Source organism: Alnus glutinosa, chromosome 2, assembly GCF_958979055.1.
Source record: "Alnus glutinosa chromosome 2, dhAlnGlut1.1, whole genome shotgun sequence".
NCBI lineage: Eukaryota > Viridiplantae > Streptophyta > Magnoliopsida > Fagales > Betulaceae > Alnus > Alnus glutinosa.
In genome coordinates, this window is record NC_084887.1 from 24,568,567 (window position 1) to 24,591,299 (window position 22,733).

Below are 22,733 nucleotides of genomic sequence, written 5' to 3' on the forward strand. Positions count from 1 at the left end.
AGTTTTCTAAACTTTTTTATTATGTAATTTATCAAAGAAATCACATGATAAAATTATGCCAATAATAAATCATGTGATCAAATTTTGTGAATATGGTATAGATAGTTTTAAGAGAAAGTAAAAAATAAAACATTTGTATATGGGTTTTTACGCGTTAATCATATTTAGGTTTTAACCAATTTAGAAATTAAATTTTGATGTCAATTTTTTTTTGTCTAAATTGTTGACTATCTCCGTTTGTTTGGATGTGCTTGGTGCAATCGAAAATGATGGTTAATAAAAATTATTTTCATTTTGACCCAAAAAGCCATTTTAATTTTTGCAAAATGATTTACGATTTTTAAAATCATAAGTCATTTTCTGAATTTAAACTTCTCATTATTGTATGCACGTTTGTGGGAATCAACCACTGCTGGCCATTGGGGTTTATTGGTAGCCCAAATCTGTCACCGAAGGTCTCCGAATTTAGGGATCTAATTGCCAAAATCTAGCATAGTGGCAAGATTCCGACAACTATGCCATATTCCGATACTGGTCGAAATCCAGCCAGTGTGCCAGATTCCAACGATACTGACCAGAACTCGACGCACTGGCCAAATTCCAACTAGTGTTGTCGGAATCTAGTCAATGCTAACAGATTCCAACCACCATCGTCAGAATCTCGTCATCGGTCATTTTTGTCGTCGGTGATTTTTTCGTATGAGCTAAATACCAAAAAATATTTTATTTCATTGAAAATATTTTTAGATAGGAAACATTTAACGTCGAAACAAATGGAGCATAACTTTTTACTTCATTAGTCAGTCGCCAAATCACCCGCAAGCCGCAACCACCTATTTAAAAGGAAATGTTGTATCTCGACACACTATAGTTGGTGGTTGCTACTTGATGGGGAGGTGGCGTCGTGCAGTTTGCGAATAGAGACTTGCGGCTTTTGATGAAGCTTTAGGTCTCGTTTAGTTTACGAAATGAGATTTCCATTGGGAAAAATAATAGTTATTAATGAGAATCAAAGAGAGTAAAACGTAATAGTTATTCATACTCATTAGTTTGGTAATAACACATATAATCTAATTAGAATCGAATCAAAATTACTAAAAAAACCTCACATTATTATTATTATTTTTTTAAAAAAAATCTCAAATAAAAAAATAAAATTAAACGTGAAAAAACAAGTGGGTGGCCCATGTCACCCCCAAATGCTTCGGGGGTGGTCAAACCACCCTAGCCAACCACAGTATCACGTTGGTTTCTTCTTCTTCTTTTTTTTTTAAAAAAAAAAATTGAAAGAGAATAAAAAAAATAGAAGTTTTTTATTTATTTATTTATTTATTTTTTCTCTCTTTGAAAAATGTAGTAGGAATAGTTATTCATCTCATTTTTTAAAGGAATAGGTATTCCTTTTCGTAAGGGAATAATTATTCAAATAAGAATAACTATTCGAATGAATAGACCTCTACCAGGTCTGTAATGCGAACCAAACAAGACCTAAGACCTTAGTACTTGGGGGTTGTAAATGGGTCGTCGGGCTGAGTTCATGGGGATATGGGATCAGATCCTCGGGTTATTTGAATTTTTTGGGTTATCTACATTTACCCTCTAATTATAATTATTTTTAGAATGTCTTTCCTAATAGTTCAATCTTTTCAATGTCCCCCAATTTGCATGTGGATTAATTGCAATATCCCCCTTTTCGCGACTCAAGGGTACAAAAATATCCCCTATTAGATAAAAATTACTTACCTTTTCTAAAAAAGATAAAAATTTTATGAATAATATTTTTGTCATTTCGGGTCGCATAAAAGGGCATTCCAACCAAAATGGTAGATTGAGTGAGAGACATTGCAAAAATTAAAGCATTGGAAAAAAAAAATGCAAAAAAAAATGATAGTTAGAGGAGGTAAACATAATTTTCCCAATTTTTTTTACTAAATATTTAGTAAATAAATCACGTGATAAAATTTTGCAAGTATTGTATAGATAGTTTCAAGAGAAAGGAAAAAAAAAAAAAAACATTCTTTTATGAGTTTAAATGCGTTAAAAATTTACTACTTCATTTTATTTTGAAATCACTATTTAGGGTGGGTGTAGGTCCCATGTGACATCCCAACAAATGTCTCATATCGGGTAAGTGGATTATGAAAATGTTACACGAGTACTAAATCTTACATTAATTATTTATTATATAAGAATAAATTTTAGAAGTAATTTGAGGAGATCCAAATATAAGTTTGACTAATTATTTTAGAGTAATGGTAGATGTTTAGCTTTTGTTTTCCCAATGTCCTACCAAATGGTAAACTAACATAATAATACCATATGCCTTGGAACACTAGTGTGACTTTGGTACTTTTTTTGCTTAATTTTTGCTATATATAATTGGAATTTCGCATAAATACCTCGTAAATACGTGGTTGGAGATGACTTGGCGGATAGCTAATGCAGAATAAACTCAATCGGTAATGTGGACGAAAAAGTTGATGGAGGGAGTGTTTCTTAAAGTGATTAAAAACTAGACACTGAATTTTATTTTATTTTATTTATTTATTTATTTTTCTTATAACAATGAATAAAGTCTTAAGATTTTATGTTATGATGTCCAAATTCATAAAAGGTGAAGATTTTGCTTCTTCTCGTGATTTAAAATTATTTATTCTCATTCATTTCACATAAATTTAATATACATGTTCGAGTTAAAATTCTTTTATTAAACAATTTATTGAAAGGATCATCCTACTAATTAAAATATAAAAGAGTCACTGACTTCGAGATATGAATCAACTTATTTTCAATGAATTTTGACATTTGATTTGCAATTATTTGTTTGAAGATATATATTTTTATTTACCCTAAAAATGAAGATGATAAACATTTTGGGGAGTTTTACAAAAAATAACACATAACATATTAAAACACTACCAAATCAAAAAACTTAAGCACATGGGTTTGAATAAACTTCTAATAAAACCATAATATAATTGACGCCACACAGATTTTTAACAACATAAAATAAAGACAAAATTTACCTTAATTCAGAATCTCACTAAACTAACGATAAGAATAGATTGAACTAAAGTCTCACTAGCATTGATAGAGTCTCACCACCGAAGAGAATATGAGTCATACCCCAAACAAAATATTTGTTTATTCATCAATCATATATAATATGTCCCCATATGTAATACCCCCAAAATAAATGCACATATAGATACATTTATTTAAACGGTAATGATAATTCAAAAAATTGATACCCTTAGGTTAATTTACGTAGAAAGGGTTTCCAACAAAGTATTTACAAAATTCAAGTTAAAAATACTTCAACAAGACGAATGTATTGAATTATTTTATGTTTTTTCAAATGATCGAGGTTTTTTCCTGAACGTTCGACCTTTCCTCTTGAACGATCGAAGTTTCCCCTCGAACATTCAAGCTTTCTTATCTAATGATCGACGACAATATGCATGAAAATTTTTAAAATAGTTTTTAACTTCTTGTATGCCCATATGTCCTATTTAAGGACCTACGATAAACCTTAGGTCTCATTCCATCCCATTTCTCAGACCAAGCCTTCAAGAGAGAGAGGAGAGAGAAATGAGCTAACTTGGAGGTTTTGATCCTCTATTGTTTGATGATTATTAGTGATATTAGGAGATATTTATGTTTTGTCTCAAATCATTATTTTTCGATTCTGCTATAGTACTATACCCTGATAGTTTTTGTGTACAGTGAATCTAGCTAATTATCATTTAATTAGCGTGGAGACACTATAAATAATATTCCATGTTAAATATTTTAATTTTGAGAGCGTTACAATAGTAGGCGCCTTGAACTTCGTTGAAAGGGGAAACTCCATGATTTTGGCGATGAATAGTGTTAAAGTGAATTCAGACCAGTGAATTCAGACCCCATGCAGCCTCCACGTACTCAGCTTCTCATACAACAAATCCAAGTCAACAAAGCACATGTGACAGCCCCTGCTCTCAGGAAACATGTGTCCATATAGCAGCCCCTGCTTTCAGGAAACATGTGTCCATATAGCAGCCCCTGCTTTCAGGAAACATGTGTCCATATTTCCTGCAAACAGCTGCAACTATAGCAGCCCCTGCTTTCAAGCTTTTCTGCACTCTGCACAGCCACACACCTAAGACAAACCTTTAGTTTTCTCTCAGCTCTTGTAAAGACCTTTGTACAAATGCTTGAAGCCAACTTGGCTATATATATACATACAAACTCTCTGTTCTGGTTCAAGCAACCAAACAGATTATCAAGCCTTTTTCTTACATGGTATCAGAGCATTTAACAAGCCAACGCTCTTCCATGGCCACTTCTTCCGCAAACTCCTCTTCTTCAACCACCACCATTCCTTCCCCTGAATCTACTGCATTAGCCTTTACCTTACCTAACTCAACATTTCTCAACATTGTCAAGCTTGATGGCCCCAACTACCTTGATTGGGTGTCTCAATTTCTGCCCATCCTTCGGTGCAATGATCTTTTGGGGATAGTAGATGGCTCTGAGCCTTGTCCACCAAAAACACTGACCAATGCTGACACTCAAGAACAGCAGCCGAATCCTGCCTATGTCTTATGGCAGAAAAGAGACCAGCAACTTCTCAACTGGATCATATGCTCGTTAACACCATCTTTGGTGTCCTCCATGTACGGGCTAAACACCTCCCACTCAGCTTGGACCACTCTAGCTACCCGGATTGCTTCTCAATCAAAGTCCCGCATCTCACACCTCAAGAGGCAGCTCCAAAACTTGCAGCAGGGAAGCAAAACCTGCACTGAGTATCTCAATACAGCAAAGAAGTGGGCAGACCAACTGGCTGCCGGGGGAAAACCTGTGGATGATGATGACCTCATCTCATTCATCACAAGTGGTTTAAATCCTGCCTTTAACTCTTTTGTCACCATCTTTAACTTTTCCTGCCGTGACAAGGAAATGAGTTTCTTAGATTTTCAGGCTGAATTACTAAGTCATGAAATTTTGCTAGAAAACCAACAACAACACTCCATCACCCCAGAAACAGGATCATTTGCTCTCTACACCAACAAATCACCAAATACCAGTTTTCACACGGCTCACCCCAACAGCACTCGAACACCATTTGTTCGAACACCATTTGTTCCCTCCAACAGGAAGCCTAAGTTCACTCCCAGAAGCCATCCTTCACCCAAGTTTTCACCACATGTCAGCAACAACACCAACTCACATCAAGGCAACTTTGGACCTAGACCAGGAGGTTCTCAGTTCACCACTCAGCAAGGTACCCGCACTTCCTGCCAAATTTGTGGAAAACCAAATCATAGTGCATTGGATTGTTACCACAGAATGGATTATGCCTACCAAGGCAGGCATCCTCCAACGCAACTTGCAACAATGATGGTCCAGACCAATGCTGACCTTGGAACTCAAGATTGGCTTGCAGACTCAGGAGCCAACACTCACATCACTGCCGATCCAAACACCATCAACAACCCTGTTCCTTTTGAAGGAAATGAAACCGTGGGAGTGGGGAATGGTACAGGTTTGAATATCACAGCCACTGGCTCAAATCTAGTTAACTCTAATCTTGCAAATTCCTCATCTAAATTTCTACTCAAAGACATTCTTCTATGTCCCTCTGCTTCGGCTAACTTGTTATCTATCAACAAATTCTGCATTGACAATCATTGCATGTTTGAACTCACTGGCTCCTCTTTTACTGTCAAGGACACACTGACGGGAACCGTGCTGCTCCAGGGACCCAGTGAGAACGGGTTGTACCCCATTCCTCTACACCGCATCTCTCAAAATAAGCTGAAGGGATTTGCAGCTCTCCTAGGAGTCAAGACCACTGATATGGTATGGCACCAGAGACTTGGACATCCCTCCATTGCTGTCTTCCAGCATCTTTTGAGTCACCAACACCTTCCCTTGGCTGGTTCGGTTGACAAACTTAGGATTTGTGAGTCGTGTCAGCTTGGCAAGTCCAAGCAACTACCCTTTTTGTGAGTCATCTAGGCAGACTTTTGTACCCCTAGAACTTGTACACTCAGATGTTTGGACTTCTCCCATTCCATCTCTCACTGGCTGCAAGTTCTATGTCATCTTCGTTGATGATTACAGCCGATTTACTTGGTTGTATCCCATGTTTAATAAAAGTGATGTTTATCAATGCTTCCTTAAATTCAAAGCTCTTGTGGAAAAGCAATTTAACACTCCCATTAAACAGTTTCAAAGTGATAACGGAGGTGAATACACATCCAACCAATTCAAACTTTATCTCAGTCAAAATGGCATCTTCCACAGATTGACTTGCCCCCACACTTCACAGCAAAATGGAATAGCCAAAAGGAAGCATAGACACATTGTGGAACTTGGCCTCACTCTCCTAGCCCAATCAGGTTTACCATCAAAACATTGGGTTGATTCATTCTTAACAAGTGTCTACTTAATAAACAGGTTGCCAACTCCAGTGTTGAAAAATGCATCTCCATTCTCCAAACTCTTTGGTACACCTCCCAAGTATTCTGCTCTCAAATCCTTTGGATGTCTTTGCTTTCCTCTCTTGAGACCGTATACAACTCACAAACTCTCATTTCGTAGCAAACCATGCATCTTCATAGGTTATTGTGCTAACCAACGTGGTTATCGTTGCTTTGATCCTCAATCTCAGAAAATATACATCTCTCGCCATGTGGTTTTTGATGAATCCAGGTTTCCTGCCAAGGATACAACTCTCTCACAAAGTCCCTGCAAGCTCACGGCCTCTCCAGGTACTTCTCTTATCCCTTTGCTCACTATCTCATCCACTCCTCAAAATTCAGAATCTTGTCTCAACTCACAAATAAACTCTCAAACCCCATCAACTCAACAATCTCAATCAGCAGACCATCAAATTGATTCACACTCCCCTTCCCCATCACAGCAACTACCTTGCACAGTCTCTCATTTCTCTGCAGACTCTATAACTGATTCTGACAGTACTGTACCCTCATCTCCTCAACCAAATTCCTCTTCCCCTGCTGCTGTTCCCATTCAACCAAACCACGTGGTTACTAGATCCCAAACCGGCACTCTCAAACCTAAACTGTTCCCTGACTTCAAAATGTACCAAGTCTCACGATACCCTCTTTCAACCTTTCTCTCAGCACTGTCACCCCTTGAACCTTCCACTTTTAAACAAGCCTCCACCAAACCCGAGTGGATTGAAGCTATGACACACGAGTACAATGCCCTGCTTTCCAACCAAACCTGGACCTTGTGCTCACGTCCCTTGCACCACAATGTTGTAAGAAACAAATGGGTCTTCAAGGTGAAGCAAAAATCTGATGGCAGTGTGGACAGATTTAAGGCACGATTAGTAGCCAAGGGTTTTGAACAAAAGAGTGGAATTGACTACCATGAAACCTTTAGCCCGGTAATCAAGCCAGCTACAATCCGGTTACTCCTTGCTTTGGCTGTGCAATTTGATTGGCAATTGAGGCAACTTGATGTATCTAATGCCTTTCTTCATGGAGTGTTAGAAGATGAGGTGTACATGGAACAACCTCAAGGATTTGTGGATCCTTCTTTTCCCAATCATGTATGCAAGTTGCATAAGTCCATTTATGGACTCAAACAGGCACCAAGAGCCTGGTTCAAGAGGTTATCTACTGCCTTGTTAGAGCATGGATTTATTGAATCTCATGTGGATTATTCCTTATTCATTTATCATGCTGGTTCAATTCATATTTTCCTGTTGATCTACGTAGATGACATCATCATCACAGGAAACCATCCTGCCACTATTACTCTGCTTATTGACAAACTGCAATCTGACTTTGCCTTAAAAGATTTAGGTGACCTCAGTTACTTCCTTGGCATACAAGCAGTCCGAAACTCAGAGGGTCTTCACCTACGCCAGTCCAAGTATGCAATTGATCTCCTCCAACGAGTTAACATGGCCGATTCCAAGCCCTATCGTGCTCCATGCATTGCAGGTTCTAAAATGTCCAAGTTCGATGGTGAGGCTCTTTCGGATCCCACGGCATTCCGGCATGTAGTTGGTGCTTTGCAGTATCTTACACTCACTAGACCTGATCTTGCATACTCAGTAAACCAGTTGTGTCAACACATGCACAATCCGACCACAACTCATTGGACTGCAGCCAAGAGAGTGTTACGGTATCTTAAAGGATCAGTTGATAGTGGCTTGTATTACAGCAAAGGAAAAGTCTCCCTCAATGCCTTTTGTGACTCAGATTGGGCTGGTAACCCTGACGACAGACGCTCCACTACGGGGTTTTGCATCTTCCTCGGCTCCAACCTGGTTTCTTGGTCTGCCAAGAAACAGCATGTTGTCTCTCGGTCAAGCACCGAGGCCGAATACCGCTCTATGTCTCTTGTCGTTGCAGATTTGTTCTGGCTTCGCATGCTTTTTCGTGAGTTGCGCATCTCACTCCCTTCTCCTCCCACTTTGTGGTGTGACAATGCCGGGGCTATTGCACTTGCCTCCAATCCTGTCTTCCATGCTCGAACTAAACACATAGAAGTAGACTTCCACTTCATCCGGGAAAAGGTTACAAATCGAGATATTCAAATTCAATATATCTCCACTTTGGATCAAATTGCCGATCTCTTCACCAAAGGGCATACTGCCGTTCGGTTCTGCCTTCTCCGTGACAAACTGAGAGTTGCTCCACCCCCTCTCAGTTTGCAGGGGGGTGTTAAAGTGAATTCAGACCAGTGAATTCAGACCCCATGCAGCCTCCACGTACTCAGCTTCTCATACAACAAATCCAAGTCAACAAAGCACATGTGACAGCCCCTGCTCTCAGGAAACATGTGTCCATATAGCAGCCCCTGCTTTCAGGAAACATGTGTCCATATAGCAGCCCCTGCTTTCAGGAAACATGTGTCCATATTTCCTACAAACAGCTGCAACTATAGCAGCCCCTGCTTTCAAGCTTTTCTGCACTCTGCACAGCCGCACACCTAAGACAAACCTTTAGTTTTCTCTCAGCTCTTGTAAAGACCTTTGTACAAATGCTTGAAGCCAACTTGGCTATATATATACATACAAACTCTCTGTTCTGGTTCAAGCAACCAAACAGATTATCAAGCCTTTTTCGCACATGTGACAGCCCCTGCTCTCAGGAAACATGTGTCCATATAGCAGCCCCTGCTTTCAGGAAACATGTGTCCATATAGCAGCCCCTGCTTTCAGGAAACATGTGTCCATATTTCCTGCAAACAGCTGCAACTATAGCAGCCCCTGCTTTCAAGCTTTTCTGCACTCTGCACAGCCGCACACCTAAGACAAACCTTTAGTTTTCTCTCAGCTCTTGTAAAGACCTTTGTACAAATGCTTGAAGCCAACTTGGCTATATATATACATACAAACTCTCTGTTCTGGTTCAAGCAACCAAACAGATTATCAAGCCTTTTTTCTTACAAATAGGTGGTTGGCGTTCTGCAAGAACCCGTCCACAGTGGAGGAGTGTTAGTTATTCATCTTTTGAGACATTTCTTCTATATTGGCCTGAAAGTCGTTCAGGCGAGGGTCGACTCGGCTACCTTCCTCATTGGAGCCTACTTGTTTTTTTTCCTTCGACTCCGTTGGTTGACTTCATCCTTCTCGGGCTCCTCCATTGGTCTCATAGTCTACTGCCTCATTTTCCCTCAGAGGGGAAGGACTTAGACTTCTCTCGCTATGATGAGACGATTATGGGTTTATTTGCTGGAATTGAGTTATGATGAGCTAGTTCTACTGCATCATCTGGTCCATGTTTTGGGCCATTTGATGGAGTTGGATTTCCATGAAGGAAATGCCTTGGTTATGGGGAATAGATCCCCTTGAGGGTACTCCACATTCCTTCTTGCACTCCTCGACTTGGTAGTCACCATGTGATCTTATAGAGGAAAAAGGGGAACAAAGATAAAACAACTTCGTTCCCACAGACATTGCCGGCTGATGAACCTGAATTTGTACGACTATTTCCTTGGCGAGGGGGACCTGCAAACACTGAGAAGAATGGCTTATAGGTCATACCTCCAATGCTTAAGTCAGAAAGATACTTTGAAAAACTCCTATTCTTTTAGGGGAAGAAGTTAAAGATTAGTGTGTGCTTCGAATGAGTGAAGTATTTACATTTCCTTTGAAATCACGTTCCTTCCAGACGAAGACAACCTTCCTCACGTAGCTCTGTCACGTGTTGTCCTTCGACTGGGTTGCGTATAGTGAATTTATATATGGGGGGTAGATAATCGGCTATGGTAAGGTGTGTCCTGGTAATGACCTATCATATGTTGCGGGTCAAGCGACAATTACTGCCAACTTCCTTTGTGATGTATGAGAGTAGTGTTCCCATACCTTCTCCATCGTAGGTTGCCCAAGAAATTTGTTGACACATCTTGGGTTGCCTCCTTTTTAGGGAAGAGGAAAAATTGGATGCTACGCGAGCTATTATAATTCTTTTGCTGACAAGCTAATTTGGGTGTGAGCTTCTCATTGTCTGGGATGGGCTTCTTAGCCCGTGCTCAACGGGGGAAATCGAGGTTTTCAAGATATAGTTCAATCCGTTGGACCACGCTTATGAAGCGGAGGTTATTAGTTCGAATCTTCCCTCCCTTTTTTGTATGGACATATAAAAAAAAAAAAAAAAAGCAAAAAATAAGGGTGAACCCGAGGCATAAAATTGTGTATTAATTATTAATTTTTAAAGTCTAAAAAGAACATTCTAAAATATTCATAATTTTCCATAAGGACCATAACAATATTGAGTAATGATTCACTACCATCTAAATATATAACTTTTCACCATCTTACTTATGTGGCAAGGTGGTCCCTCACCTTAATTTATTTTTAAAAACTATAAAAATTTAAAAAGTAATGAGAGACCACCTTACCAATGTGACAAAATAATAAAAAATTATATCCTTGAGTGGCTTTGAATCATTACACAACAATATTTACCGAGTATTCCACAAACCATGTAACCACGCGGAAACCAACCCCAAAGATTTTGTATGGGTCCCACCCCGCACACACTTAGCGGGAAGCACGTTTTGAAACCGACCGCGATGGCCTCCAACCGAAATCAGCTTACTTGTCACCCTCTAATCCCCCACCCTCTCTTTCCCGCGAAAATCTCTCCCTCTGAGCCCTTCCTAATCCCTCTCTGTCTCCAATACACTCGGAGAAAATGCAATGAAGGACCCTAACCCGATCACTCATGTCCGACTCAGCTCCTCCGCAAGATCCGCCGACGACGTCGTCGTGGTTGCCAACCGCGACCCCTCCTTCCTCACGAGCCAAGCTCCGCAAGATCCCTCAGATCCCAATCCACCGGTCCCCGAAGCATGACTACGCAACGCGAAGCGACGACGAAGAAGACGAAGAAGAAGGCGAAGACGATGTTTCACACACCGAGGATGCCGATTCTCCGATGCTTGTCGCGTCGAAGCTGGGGCTCAACCACATTCGCACCCGCTCCGCTCCTTCGCCGCTCCGGTTCTCGTCGTTGGCCGGTACACTTTCGAATTTGGGGGACGATTCCAACAGGACTAAGGCCACGGTCCCGGCTGAGACCAAATTGGCCTATTCGTATCAGCCAGACACGTTAATAGAACAAGGTACAGATCACTTTGACAATGAATTACAACTTATTGTTAAATTATTTATGGAAAATCATTTTTACTCAGTTCTTTATGGAGTTTTCAATGGGATTGAATCGTGGAATTGTTTGTTTTGAGGGAAATTCATGGGAACAAAAAAGGAAAATTAATTGGTTTATGACGATTATGTATAGGGAAAAAGGTTCAATGGAGTCCGTCGAGATCAGTGAAAGCCCCATCGCCACTCAATCTGGGGTTGGAGGTTAAGAAATCGTTAACTAAATGAAATATTTTCCCTTTTTCTTTTTGAAAGGTGGTTAGTTGGTGGAATTTAGGTAGCTCAGGTATGTGGCATTGTGGTGTTCTTGCAGGCTAATCATGCAGCCTTTGTCAAGGAAATCCAATCGCCGCGTTTCCAGGCAATACTGCGTGTCACGAGTGGGCGTAAGAAGAGAAACCCTGAGATCAAGAGCTTCTCTCACGAACTCAACTCCAAAGGAGTTCGACCATTTCCGGTTTGGAAGTCTCGTGCATTTGGGCACATGGAGGTATCTGCATGGTTGTATTGGTTATTAATTTCTTGATGTGCCTTACACATATGGATGCCCAATTAGTGTTGTTGTTATTGTCATATTTTACACATTTCAATATATCTACTTTCCTGTAAAATTTCCTAGGAGATTATGGTGGCAATAAGGACAAAATTTGACAGGTTAAAGGAAGAAGTTAACTATGATTTAGGTGCATATGCTGGAGATTTGGTGGGTATACTTGAGAAGACTTCAGACTCTCACTCTAAATGGAAAGAGGGTGTGGAGGATTTGTTGCTGGTTGCAAGGCGCTGCGCAATGATGCCGTCTAGTGAGTTTTGGGTGAAGTGTGAAGGCATTGTTCAGAATTTGGATGACCGGCGTCAAGAGCTACCAATGGGGGTCCTCAAACAAGCCCATACCCGCCTTCTTTTTATCCTCACTCGGTGCACCCGACTTGTGCAGTTCCAGAAAGAGAGTGGTTATGAAGAAGACCACATACTGGGACTTCACCAACTCAGTGATCTTGGGGTTTATTCGGAACAAGTTTTGCAGGCTACACGGCAGGAATTCAGTGGGCCATTGAGTGGGAAGGAGGTGAATAAGAAGCAGATGAAAAAGTCACATGGGCAGGAAAAGGGCAGTCAGATTAAGAAGCATGGTCAAGTAGATCAAGATCCCAGTAGTGGAGCTGATGGTGTGGAAATTGGCACTGCCAGAAGTGCTGATTCATCTTCAAGCAGCTATAGGATGTCATCTTGGAAGAAACTTCCAGGTGCTGCTGAGAAAAACCGGAAAATTCATTATGCTGTTGATGCTCCCTCCAAGGATAAACCGGAAAAGTTGCAACATAAAGATGAAAGAAAAACTGGGGGTGATGACACCATTGAAAATCTGGACAGTCCATTATGCCGCCCTGAACATTCAGAGGCTTCTTCAGGGTTACAAAGAGTTGGACTCTGGGATCAGCAGAATGTTACGTATGAGAGTTTGATGATCTGTCGTATTTGTGAGGTCGAGATACCAACTGTGCATGTAGAAGAGCACTCTCAAATATGTACAATTGCCGATAGATGTGACTTGAAAGGCTTAACTGTTAATGCACGGCTTGAAAGAGTTGCCGAAAGTCTTGAAAGGATCCTGGAATCTTGGACTCCAAGGAGTACGCCTGGAAGCACCGATACTCCTAGAGGAAGTTTCGAGGTTGCTAGAGTGTCTACATCTAGTATACATGAGTTAGATGACATGTCACCTAAGCAAAACAGCTTGTCTCATCGATGCTCTGAAGAAGTTCTTGATTGTGCTGCTGATATAGATAATAATTTTGTCATGGATGCTCTAAATGTTTTGCCCGAAATGTCATTTGAAACTGTGAGACCTGATCGATGCGCAAGAGCCTTGTCAGCAGGAAGCTTGACACCTCGATCAACATTATTAACACCACGGACCAACCAGATTGAATTGCTTTTGAGTGGACGGAGAATGCTAGCAGAGCTTGAGAATTATCAGCAGGTGTTCAATTGATAAAATTATATTTCCATATATTTTACCTTGTATTGTTTGGTTCAAGAGTATAGGGTTTGATATCTCCGTTAGTTTTGGTTTCTGCATAAATTTTGCGATCTTGCTTACGGTTTGTTTGGATCATTTACATCAACTCTGGTTCATAGCAGTAAATCCCCACCCCGCCTTCCCACAAAAAAAAAAAAAAAAAAAAAAATCTGAAAAAGCCCTCATATTGCTACTTTTCATTTTTTGAAACAATGACTGATACCAAAAATTTGACCATCTATCTACAGTGATCAACACATAGTTTTACTGTTTCTACATTAAATAACTTATTATTTCATTACCTTCCAAGAATTCGTGTTTTGTATTGATAAGCCTCTTTAACAGTTTCTCATTTTGCTTGGCCTTTCATAGGAATAATTAACATGGAGATTTTAATAACATTACTGGCAGAGCTAGTTCGATAACTGGCTGCTTGTTCGAATTTGTTCAAAAATTTTGCAATAGCCTTTTTCTGTAAAAAACAAGAACTTTTTTGCTGTAATTTTCATTTGTTAAACAAACCATGAATGACAGATAAACAAGTTGCTGGATATTGCTCGTTCTGTTGCAAATGTAAACAACTGTGAGTACAGTGCATTGGAGTATATGATTGACCGTCTGGAAGAACTCAAATATGCCATCCAGGACAGAAAGGTGGATGCCCTTGTCGTAGAGACTTTTGGAAGACGTATAGAGAAACTATTGCAGTGAGTCATCTTTTGATTTCAGACCATCTTCCCATGTGTTTGTGTTTAGCATCTCTAGCTTCTATTGTCCATCAAATTTTTCACGTAACTTTTCTGTTGGTGGGTTCATTCCTCTACATGATCACAATTTCTCTGATTTCATGTTTGTGATTCTGGAATTTACAGGGAGAAGTATGTACATCTTTGTGGGCAGATAGAAGATGAAAAAGTAGATTCAAATGGCATAGTTGATGAAGAGAGTATGATGGAAGATGATACAGTCCGAAGTCTGCGTGCAAGCCCCATCGATCCATGTTCTAAGGACCGGACATCAATAGAAGATTTTGAGATAATGAAACCAATTAGTAGAGGGGCATTTGGGCGAGTGTTTCTTGCAAGGAAAAGAGCAACTGGTGATTTATTTGCTATAAAGGTCAGCATCTGTACCTACCTGCATACCACCATGAAATGGCTGAAAATAGAAGTTGATATGTCAAGCTTTTATATATTCTGTAATTGGACACATCTGCCTACTCTTTTGTAGTATACAATATTTAGACACCATGCAGTAGTACGCACAGTTTTATGAGAAAGGGAAAGACCAAAATGTGTTCTTGCTCAAGAGCCCGTCTTATTGGTGGTAATGCCTTGTCATGTTGGCGATTATTTTAATTTCTCTTTAATTTCCTGAAGACGTGTATTCAGCATCTCTGCTCTACGGGATTTTATTTTATTTCTGCATTATTGAGTGAGTAGTTAGAATACAAGAGTTATTAAGTCTTTTTACCTTCGTTATGATATTTATTACTGCCTGTATATTCACATTTCAGTTTTTATGTGTGTTTGTGTGGTGCATATGGTCTGAAAGTGTTAATTGCTTGTGTATGGTTGAGAAATGAGAAAATCTTTATGTCAAAGTTTCTAATATGTTTTGAATATTTTACAGGTTTTAAAGAAAGATGATATGATCCGTAAAAATGCGGTTGAAAATATTTTGGCGGAGCGTGACATCCTTATATCACTTCGCAATCCTTTTGTGGTAAGCAGGTCCCACAATGTATTATCCTTTCAAGGATGCATTCCATTTAGCTATACACTTCTAATGTGTATGTGATCTTATGATGAACAGGTCCGATTTTTCTACTCCTTCACATGCAGGGAAAATCTTTATTTGGTCATGGAGTATTTAAACGGCGGAGATCTTTACTCTTTGTTGAGAAATCTAGGCTGCTTGGATGAAGACATGGCCCGTATATATATTGCAGAAGTTGTAAGGACATATTAATATCCTTGCTTGTCTTAGATTGCCTACAAATATCTGTCTCGGTGAAACTTTCTCACGAGCAGTACAAATATGTTCTTTTGTTTCCCTCAGGTTCTTGCTTTGGAGTATTTGCATTCTTTAAATGTCATTCATAGAGATTTGAAGCCTGACAACTTGTTGATTGGTCAAGATGGTCACATCAAGGTCAATATTTTGCATTTAAATTCTTCACTGTTTAAATGATTTAATACCTTCAGTTTTGGATACCTTATCCCTTATGTCTGAGTTTTAGTGTATGTATGTGGGAGTAGAGTTGATCTGTAACACATACCCTCTCTCTTTTGTTTGTTTGTTCTTGTTATGTTTCATTCGGTAGAATTTGTTTTGGAAGAAGGATACCTTCTTTGTTTAAGATTTAATGTGACATTTGTAATCTTTTTTTGTCTTCTATTGTATGTTATGCCATGAAGGTTTTATTTGTCGCTGCTCACAAATTTCTAATCCCTTCGGTTACAGTTGACAGATTTTGGGCTTTCAAAGGTTGGTCTCATTAACAGTACAGATGACTTATCAGGTCTATCAGTCAGCAGTACTGATTTCCTTGGTGATGAACCAAAAAGTCAGCCTTCAATGAAAAGAGAACAGCGCCAAAAGCAACCAGTTGTAGGCACGCCTGATTATTTGGCACCCGAGATACTTCTTGGCATGGGACATGGTCTGCAATTTATCTGCTGATTAGGGAGAAAATCTTCTATGAATGAACAATGTTCTTTTTCAGTTTTGTTTTATTAGCTTCACTGTTGTCCTTGCAGGTGCAACTGCAGATTGGTGGTCTGTGGGTGTTATTCTATTTGAGCTGCTTGTAGGTATTCCACCATTCAATGCTGAACATCCTCAGGTAGGCTAATTGAATACAATCTGAAAACAATCGTCACTAGATTTAGAAGGCTTTGGACAGCGGTGTAGGCTACTGATTTTCACTTTTTTTCTTTTATACACTGTCACCAACATATGTGCAGTTTTTTCACTAAAGCTTATTGCACTGAAAGCATTTCTCAGAGTTCTATGTATTTGTTTCAATTTAACATATGTCCATTTTTTTAAACTCCAGATCAGCAAGATACATTGCATTGATTTAGATATAGGGTTTCTTTAGAGTATACATATTTTAAAAATTGAAGAATTACATAGAATCAGCTTTGTGCCATCACAGGATGAGTGTAATGAGTCATACTCATTTAATTCTTTGTTTTATCTTTTCTTCCCAAATCTTCATTTGCTTATTTTGTTCAAATCTTGGTAGTTTGTGTGTTTCTTCAGGACTTTTGTGGTTGTAGTTTTTCCATTAGTTGTTCTTTTTGACTGAACCCATGACTTTATTGCTCAAAAAGGACCAAGTTTAACACTTCAGGAAACTACATACTGATTTATGGTCTGCCTCTTCACATTTGAATGGAGTTTTTTGATTCTTAAAACAGGGAATTGTAGCATTTAGTGTGGTATCATTTGATAATCATAGGTCTAGATCTCGAAACTGATACCAATGGATCCTCTGTATTTTCAGCAAGTTTTTGACAACATAATAAACAGAGATATACCTTGGCCAAAGGTACCTGAGGAGATGAGCTCCGAAGCATATGATTTGGTTGACAAGTAAGTTTCATAAGTTGATTTCTTCATTTTCTGAACGTATAATTTAGGGTGCTGCGGCTGTAATATCTGTGGCCTCTTATGCAAAATTTATCAGTATGTTTTTTTCATCTGAAGAGAGCTCCTTGTTATTATCAATTTTGTAGATGCAAATAGCTATTGGAATCACAACTTATGTTACTCATTCTTGATGGCATGTTTTATGTGATCAAAATTGGGTTGCATGGTTACTTCATACTTTTATTGAAATAGAGAGTATGAGATAGGACTGCTGAGAATTGCAGCAAGAAAGAAGGGAACGAAGATGTGTAGAGAATTTAGCAAGGAGAAAGGAAATAATAGCTGAGGATATCAGCAAGAATCAGGGGAAGAGCTTCTGAAATATCAGCAAAAAGGAAAGAAAAGAGACAAGACTAGGAAGGAAGAGAGAGAGAGGGGAGGGAGGGAAGATTCCAAGATAACTCATACAAACTCAAATTTAATTCATGCCATCACTCTCACAGTTCTATAAAAAGCAACTAGTACAGCTCGCAAACTGCCAGCACACTTTTAAAAATAGCTACTGCCAGCAAGAAGTAACTAGCACCCTTAATCTCCTTCATAGTGAAGTGCTTTCACCCTTAATTAAACCTAGGAAACCCTCACCACAAAAAAACCAACTAATTAGTTAATAACTATGCTAACAAAAATCCTCAAGCAGCTTATTATCCTAAGTTTGACTTTTCTAGATGAATATTCTTCAAAATAGTCAGCTGGAAACATCTATGCTGATTGCTGGTTGCTTCTTGGTTACTATGGCTGGCTGCTGTATCCCCAAGACTATTAGATTTCTTACATCATTGACCGGTCTTATGAGGCCCGCTTTTACCTTGGAATTAAGAAATACTTATCTTCATGTTACCTAAGATTGCTTGTGCACTCCATTTCAGATTTCTGACTGAAAATCCAGTACAAAGACTAGGTGCAACAGGAGCCAGGGAGGTAAAGTTTTAAAGGCCACTGGCATAATCTTTTTTGCAAGTCATAATGATGATAAAACTAAGCAGATCCTTGACATTCCTCTCAGGTGAAGCAACATCCTTTCTTCAAGGATATTAATTGGGATACACTTGCAAGGCAAAAGGTCATTACATTTTAACTTTGTAGAATTTTTTTGAAATAACTTTTGACAAGTATGTGAACTTCGAAACACTCTTAATTTGCTGCAGGCTATGTTCATACCAGCAGCAGAAGCACATGATACAAGTTATTTTATGAGCCGGTACATATGGAATGTAGAAGATGACCATGTGGTGGGGGGTAGTAGTGACTTTGAGGACATAACTGAAACATGCAGCAGCAGATCATGCAGCAACGAGCACGATGAAGATGTATGCTGTTTTTTCAGATATGATCTTTATGCATATGCACCTGGGGCATCAATGGACCAAACCATGAGCCTGGTTTCATTTGTACCGGTGTCTGTCATAGCAGAGCAAAGTCTGATAAATTTTTATCAATCTAGAGACAAAATGTACTCTGATATAACTCAATTTGATTTTAAGACACCCAAATTTGTATGGAATCACGTGGACTGGCAGATGGTCATATCCAAATATTTGCTAAGTGAAGCTGAAGATCCTAAAAGAATTATAACTGAATTTGTATGAAATATTTGATCTTTTTGCGCCTCTTACAGCCCTCTGTGATTATATTCTGATCTTCTCACCATTGTATGTCTCTGGATCAGGGTGATGAATGTGGTAGTTTGGCAGACTTCCATTGTCCAGCCCTTGCAGTGAAGTACTCGTTTAGTAATTTCTCATTTAAGGTAAGATCTGCCTCACCTGGTTATTCTCTTTTCATCATCAGGGAACATTAGATGTCCCATAGGAATGAAAATTTTGCATTTTTCTTATGCCGCTTTCAATATGATCCAATTATGGTTATGTGATTTTGATATGGGTGTGAAATTCTTGTTCGTATGTTGTTCGGGTATTGTGGGAGGTGATTTTCAGTGGTTCTTATTTTCAATAGTAGCAAAGGGTTCTATATTCTCTCCCTTGATTCATAAACTTATATTTTAGCATCATGGAGAAAAAATGGACTGGTTTCATTCTTAGTTTGCTGTCTAAACTTTAAACTTTTGATCAAGTTATTAGATCGCAATCCAATTTGAAATTTTATGTCCTGTCTTCTCAGAACTTGTCTCAGCTGGCTTCTATCAATTTTGATCTAGTTGTGAAGAGCAGCAAGGAATCACCAGAAGCCTCAAAACCATCCATTCCATGACAATTTTACATGGTTACTTTAGCAAACTTTTATTCTCATCTATCACCTAGCAATTCATCCTTTTGCTCTCAGCTTAGCACTTGCCTTTGGCTCAATCAGTGCATACGCAGTTTTTCGACGAGGAAGGTCTTCAACCTGAACAGTTATAAACAAAGGCTCATCTGGTCTGATATGGCTTTTATTTCTAGAAAAGCAGTTATTTTTCTTGAAGGAAAAGATAGGTGTATGTCGCCGTACATACTGACCAACTTATTATTAGATAGTAGCCGGTATGCTTCTGCTCTTACTTTATCTGTATCATTCAATTTTCCAATTTAAAAAATTGCATAATACAATACAAAAGATCATGTGTAATTTTTATATTATCCGTTTTTTTTTGTTTTTCTTTCGTGTTTCTTTGTGTCACACATTATTTTTGATAAATCTAAGTTCTGTACCCTTCTAGTTATTCAGAATTTGTAGGAGGTTATAAATCATATGATTAAGTGCATTAAATTTTTCATGGGATCTCTTGGAGATATCATTATTTTTCTTCAGACCAGATATCTAACACGAACCAAATGAAACTTTCTTGTATTTTAATATGCTTGTCTTTACATGTTTATATTCATCAAAAAATGGTCAGCTTGACCTTGGCCCTATAGAAATGCACAAGACTGCTGATCATGTGAGCATAACTATTTTGCTTTTCCACTCTTGGTTCTTGAGAACAGTTACAGTTTTGTGGGATGCTGCTTGAAACAAACCTTGGATTCAAATGTCAACTTCTAATTACTAAGATGAGTAGATACCCATGTTTGGGAAATTTGGGCCCGTTCTATTTTCCAGCTGGAGGATGGGGCAAGGACCGCAAAAAACCACACACTTTTTCCATGTAAGGAAAAAACGTGAGTCACGAAATATTCTAAAACCTTTATCATTCCCCTTTCAAAATTGAAGAAGAACACTTGAGTGTGTCAAGTATTCTGTTTCAGGTTCAACCCCTTTTTGTTTTGGAAGTTAACCTGTGTACTTGGCTACCTTGAAGACCTCTGAAAGTAGAAATTCAAATATCCTCAGGGGTTAACTATGTATGGAATGAGGTTAACTATGTAGGCATTGCAACCTAATTTTTCTTTAGGTCAGAATGATTATCATTATTTTGGTGCTAGTATGTTGTAAAAGACTTGCTTGCTTGTTAGAAACTTTGGCGATGGCTCAAACCAATGTTTATAATTAGAAAGCTACTTGTAAAGAAAAAGGAAATGTTTGCGGCCTAATATTTGTCATGCTGAAAGAAGTTGGGAATAATGCAGGAATAATTACGATGTAATTAAGCAGAAGTATCGTGGAAATCCTTGGTGATCAGTGGATTGAGGGGCACTGGGCTCGCCATGGGTACTACTGGACTAAAGCGACAACTCTTTTGCAGAGTTCTTTCCCTAGGAAAACATTTTTACAAGAAGTTTTACATGCAATGCTTCTTCCAAGGAATATGCTTTCAGAAGTACTGCACGAGTTTGTAGTTTATGAAACATAACCCATTGAGAATCCGAAACCAAACACCAATGTGATTTGGCATTTTACTTTCCTTTTTATTCTGCGGACTAAGAACCAAAATTATGGATTGAAAAAAGAAAAAGATCGAAAAAGAAACTTGTTATTTCAAATAATGAATTTACACATCCTTCATATCAACATCTTGTTGAACAAAAAATCATACAAGATTTCTGTTCTCTTGAACAGGAAGTTATAAACTAAGCAAATAAAGAACGAAAGAACTCATCATTGCAAATATCCTTCCATGTATCAAGTGGCAGATGCTCCCTCTCTGGAGTAGATGGTGGTGGGAGATAACCATATAAAGCATAAAAATCAGAATCAGCGTTATTATCATCGCTTGGTAGACAACCCATGTGGGTTTCCAAATCAGTCGTCTGAGTATTGTTTCCCATGTCTTCTCCACTATCCACAAAATTCTGTGGCAATAAAGATTTAGATGCAAACATTCCTAGTTCGGATGCATAAAACTCAGAATCAGCAGTGTCATTGGTTGCTATACAGCCCATTTGGGTTTCCAAATCTGTGGTCTCAGTATTGTCTTCCCCAAAATCCACCGAATTCGGTGAGAGTGTGACTTCAGATTGAGAGCTTCCTAATGATAATGGAATCTCAGAGGCTTGAAGCACATCGGATTGGACATCACAACGCATCCTTTTTCTCAGCTGGGTTCCATCCCCAAGTAGCAACTGGGGGCTTTCAAGGCATGGAGTTGGGGCTTCAACAGATGTTGAGATGATGGTGTGAGGAACGTGAACATCCTCAAAACATCTTTTGACCCCTCCTTTTGTTACTGGTCCCTTTTTATTGACGGTGCATAGAACCCAGGTGGTACACTGTTCCAATAAGACACCCGCCAGGGAAAACTCATGCATAATCCACTTGGATTTCTTCATGCGCGATTCCTGTTTTACATTGAAACAGAACTGCTTGTTGAGTCCAATCACATGTTGACCTTGATCGTCGTATATTTGGTTACAAGAGTTTTCATGCCAAGTCCCACAGCCAGCTGTTCTTGTCACGCGTTTATTGATTTTCTTTAGCCTTGTAAACAGGTAATGCTTCTCCTCCTCCTGACCATAAACAATATCGTCAAAGATTTCCCAGGGGGCTTTGTCTCCATATATATCAAACTCATGGATACCCTCCCATGGCAATTCTTCTCCCCTGACTTTCTTCAACAAATACTGGATTATAAGCTCTTCATCAAAGGGCCGAAAACGAAATCCCGGCGGCAGCAACATCTCTAGTTTCTTTCGATCACTCTCTTCTTTCTCTTCTCGTTCAAGACTACAAACGTTTCTAGGTATACGGATCAAGATCGCCGCAGCGTAATCTGTTTATATAGACCTATCCCGCACCGACTTACGAATTATGACCGTTATACGTAATTAAGATTTACGAATTATGACCGTTATTCGTAATTACGAACATAGCCCCGCCATAATAAGGAGGCGGCAAAGCAGCTAGAAGCGCTCGCTTTTAGCCCTTGAATTCTTATTCACGAATTAATTTTTGGAAAGCCAACATATGGACGACGTGTCGTACTCCATAGTCGTTTAAGGTATTATCTTATGGGGCCTGCACGACGCGTCGTCTTAGAGTTATTATTATTTTTTGTTTTTGGCGGGGTTTCTTCTGGGTGACGAGTCTGGTGAC

At 39.0% G+C, this 22,733-nt stretch overlaps 2 protein-coding genes across 3 annotated transcripts; one reads left to right on the forward strand and one right to left on the reverse strand.

Moving 5' to 3' along the window:
- Positions 1–11,114: 11,114 nt before the first annotated feature.
- Positions 11,115–21,169, forward strand: LOC133861997 (probable serine/threonine protein kinase IRE). 2 transcript variants are annotated; one of them, XR_009899105.1, is made up of 18 exons: positions 11,115–11,601; positions 11,778–11,845; positions 11,955–12,131; positions 12,261–13,625; positions 14,199–14,371; positions 14,537–14,783; positions 15,297–15,389; positions 15,480–15,620; positions 15,726–15,818; positions 16,131–16,329; positions 16,427–16,512; positions 17,179–17,267; positions 18,194–18,245; positions 18,331–18,387; positions 18,473–18,634; positions 18,994–19,074; positions 19,446–19,804; positions 20,831–21,169. XR_009899105.1 is itself a non-coding variant. In XM_062297831.1 (17 exons), the coding sequence occupies exons 1-17, from the start codon at positions 11,202–11,204 to the stop codon at positions 19,533–19,535; spliced, it is 3,573 nt and encodes a 1,190-aa protein (XP_062153815.1). In that variant the 5' UTR covers positions 11,115–11,201; the 3' UTR covers positions 19,536–19,918. The 2 variants fall into 2 exon arrangements, 1 of the variants encoding a protein (XP_062153815.1); XM_062297831.1 differs by lacking the exon at positions 20,831–21,169 and having other exon boundaries at positions 19,446–19,918.
- Positions 21,170–21,271: 102 nt separating this feature from the next.
- Positions 21,272–22,318, reverse strand: LOC133860397 (NAC domain-containing protein JA2L-like). The gene has a single exon (XM_062296013.1). It carries the CDS (start codon positions 22,316–22,318, stop codon positions 21,272–21,274), a length of 1,047 nt encoding a protein of 348 aa, XP_062151997.1.
- Positions 22,319–22,733: the final 415 nt, after the last annotated feature.

What these genes read in the sequence shown, in the direction of transcription:
- LOC133861997 (XM_062297831.1), top strand. Translation starts at nt 11,202, where the DNA reads ATGTCCGACTCAGCTCCTCCGCAAGATCCGCCGACGACGTCGTCGTGG. An exon ending in GTGCATTTGGGCACATGGAG is followed by an intron (nt 12,132 to 12,260) that starts GTATCTGCATGG and finishes AAAATTTCCTAG; the next exon opens with GAGATTATGGTGGCAATAAG. An exon ending in AGCTTGAGAATTATCAGCAG is followed by an intron (nt 13,626 to 14,198) that starts GTGTTCAATTGA and finishes CATGAATGACAG; the next exon opens with ATAAACAAGTTGCTGGATAT.
- LOC133860397 (XM_062296013.1), bottom strand. Translation starts at nt 22,318, where the DNA reads ATGTTGCTGCCGCCGGGATTTCGTTTTCGGCCCTTTGATGAAGAGCTT.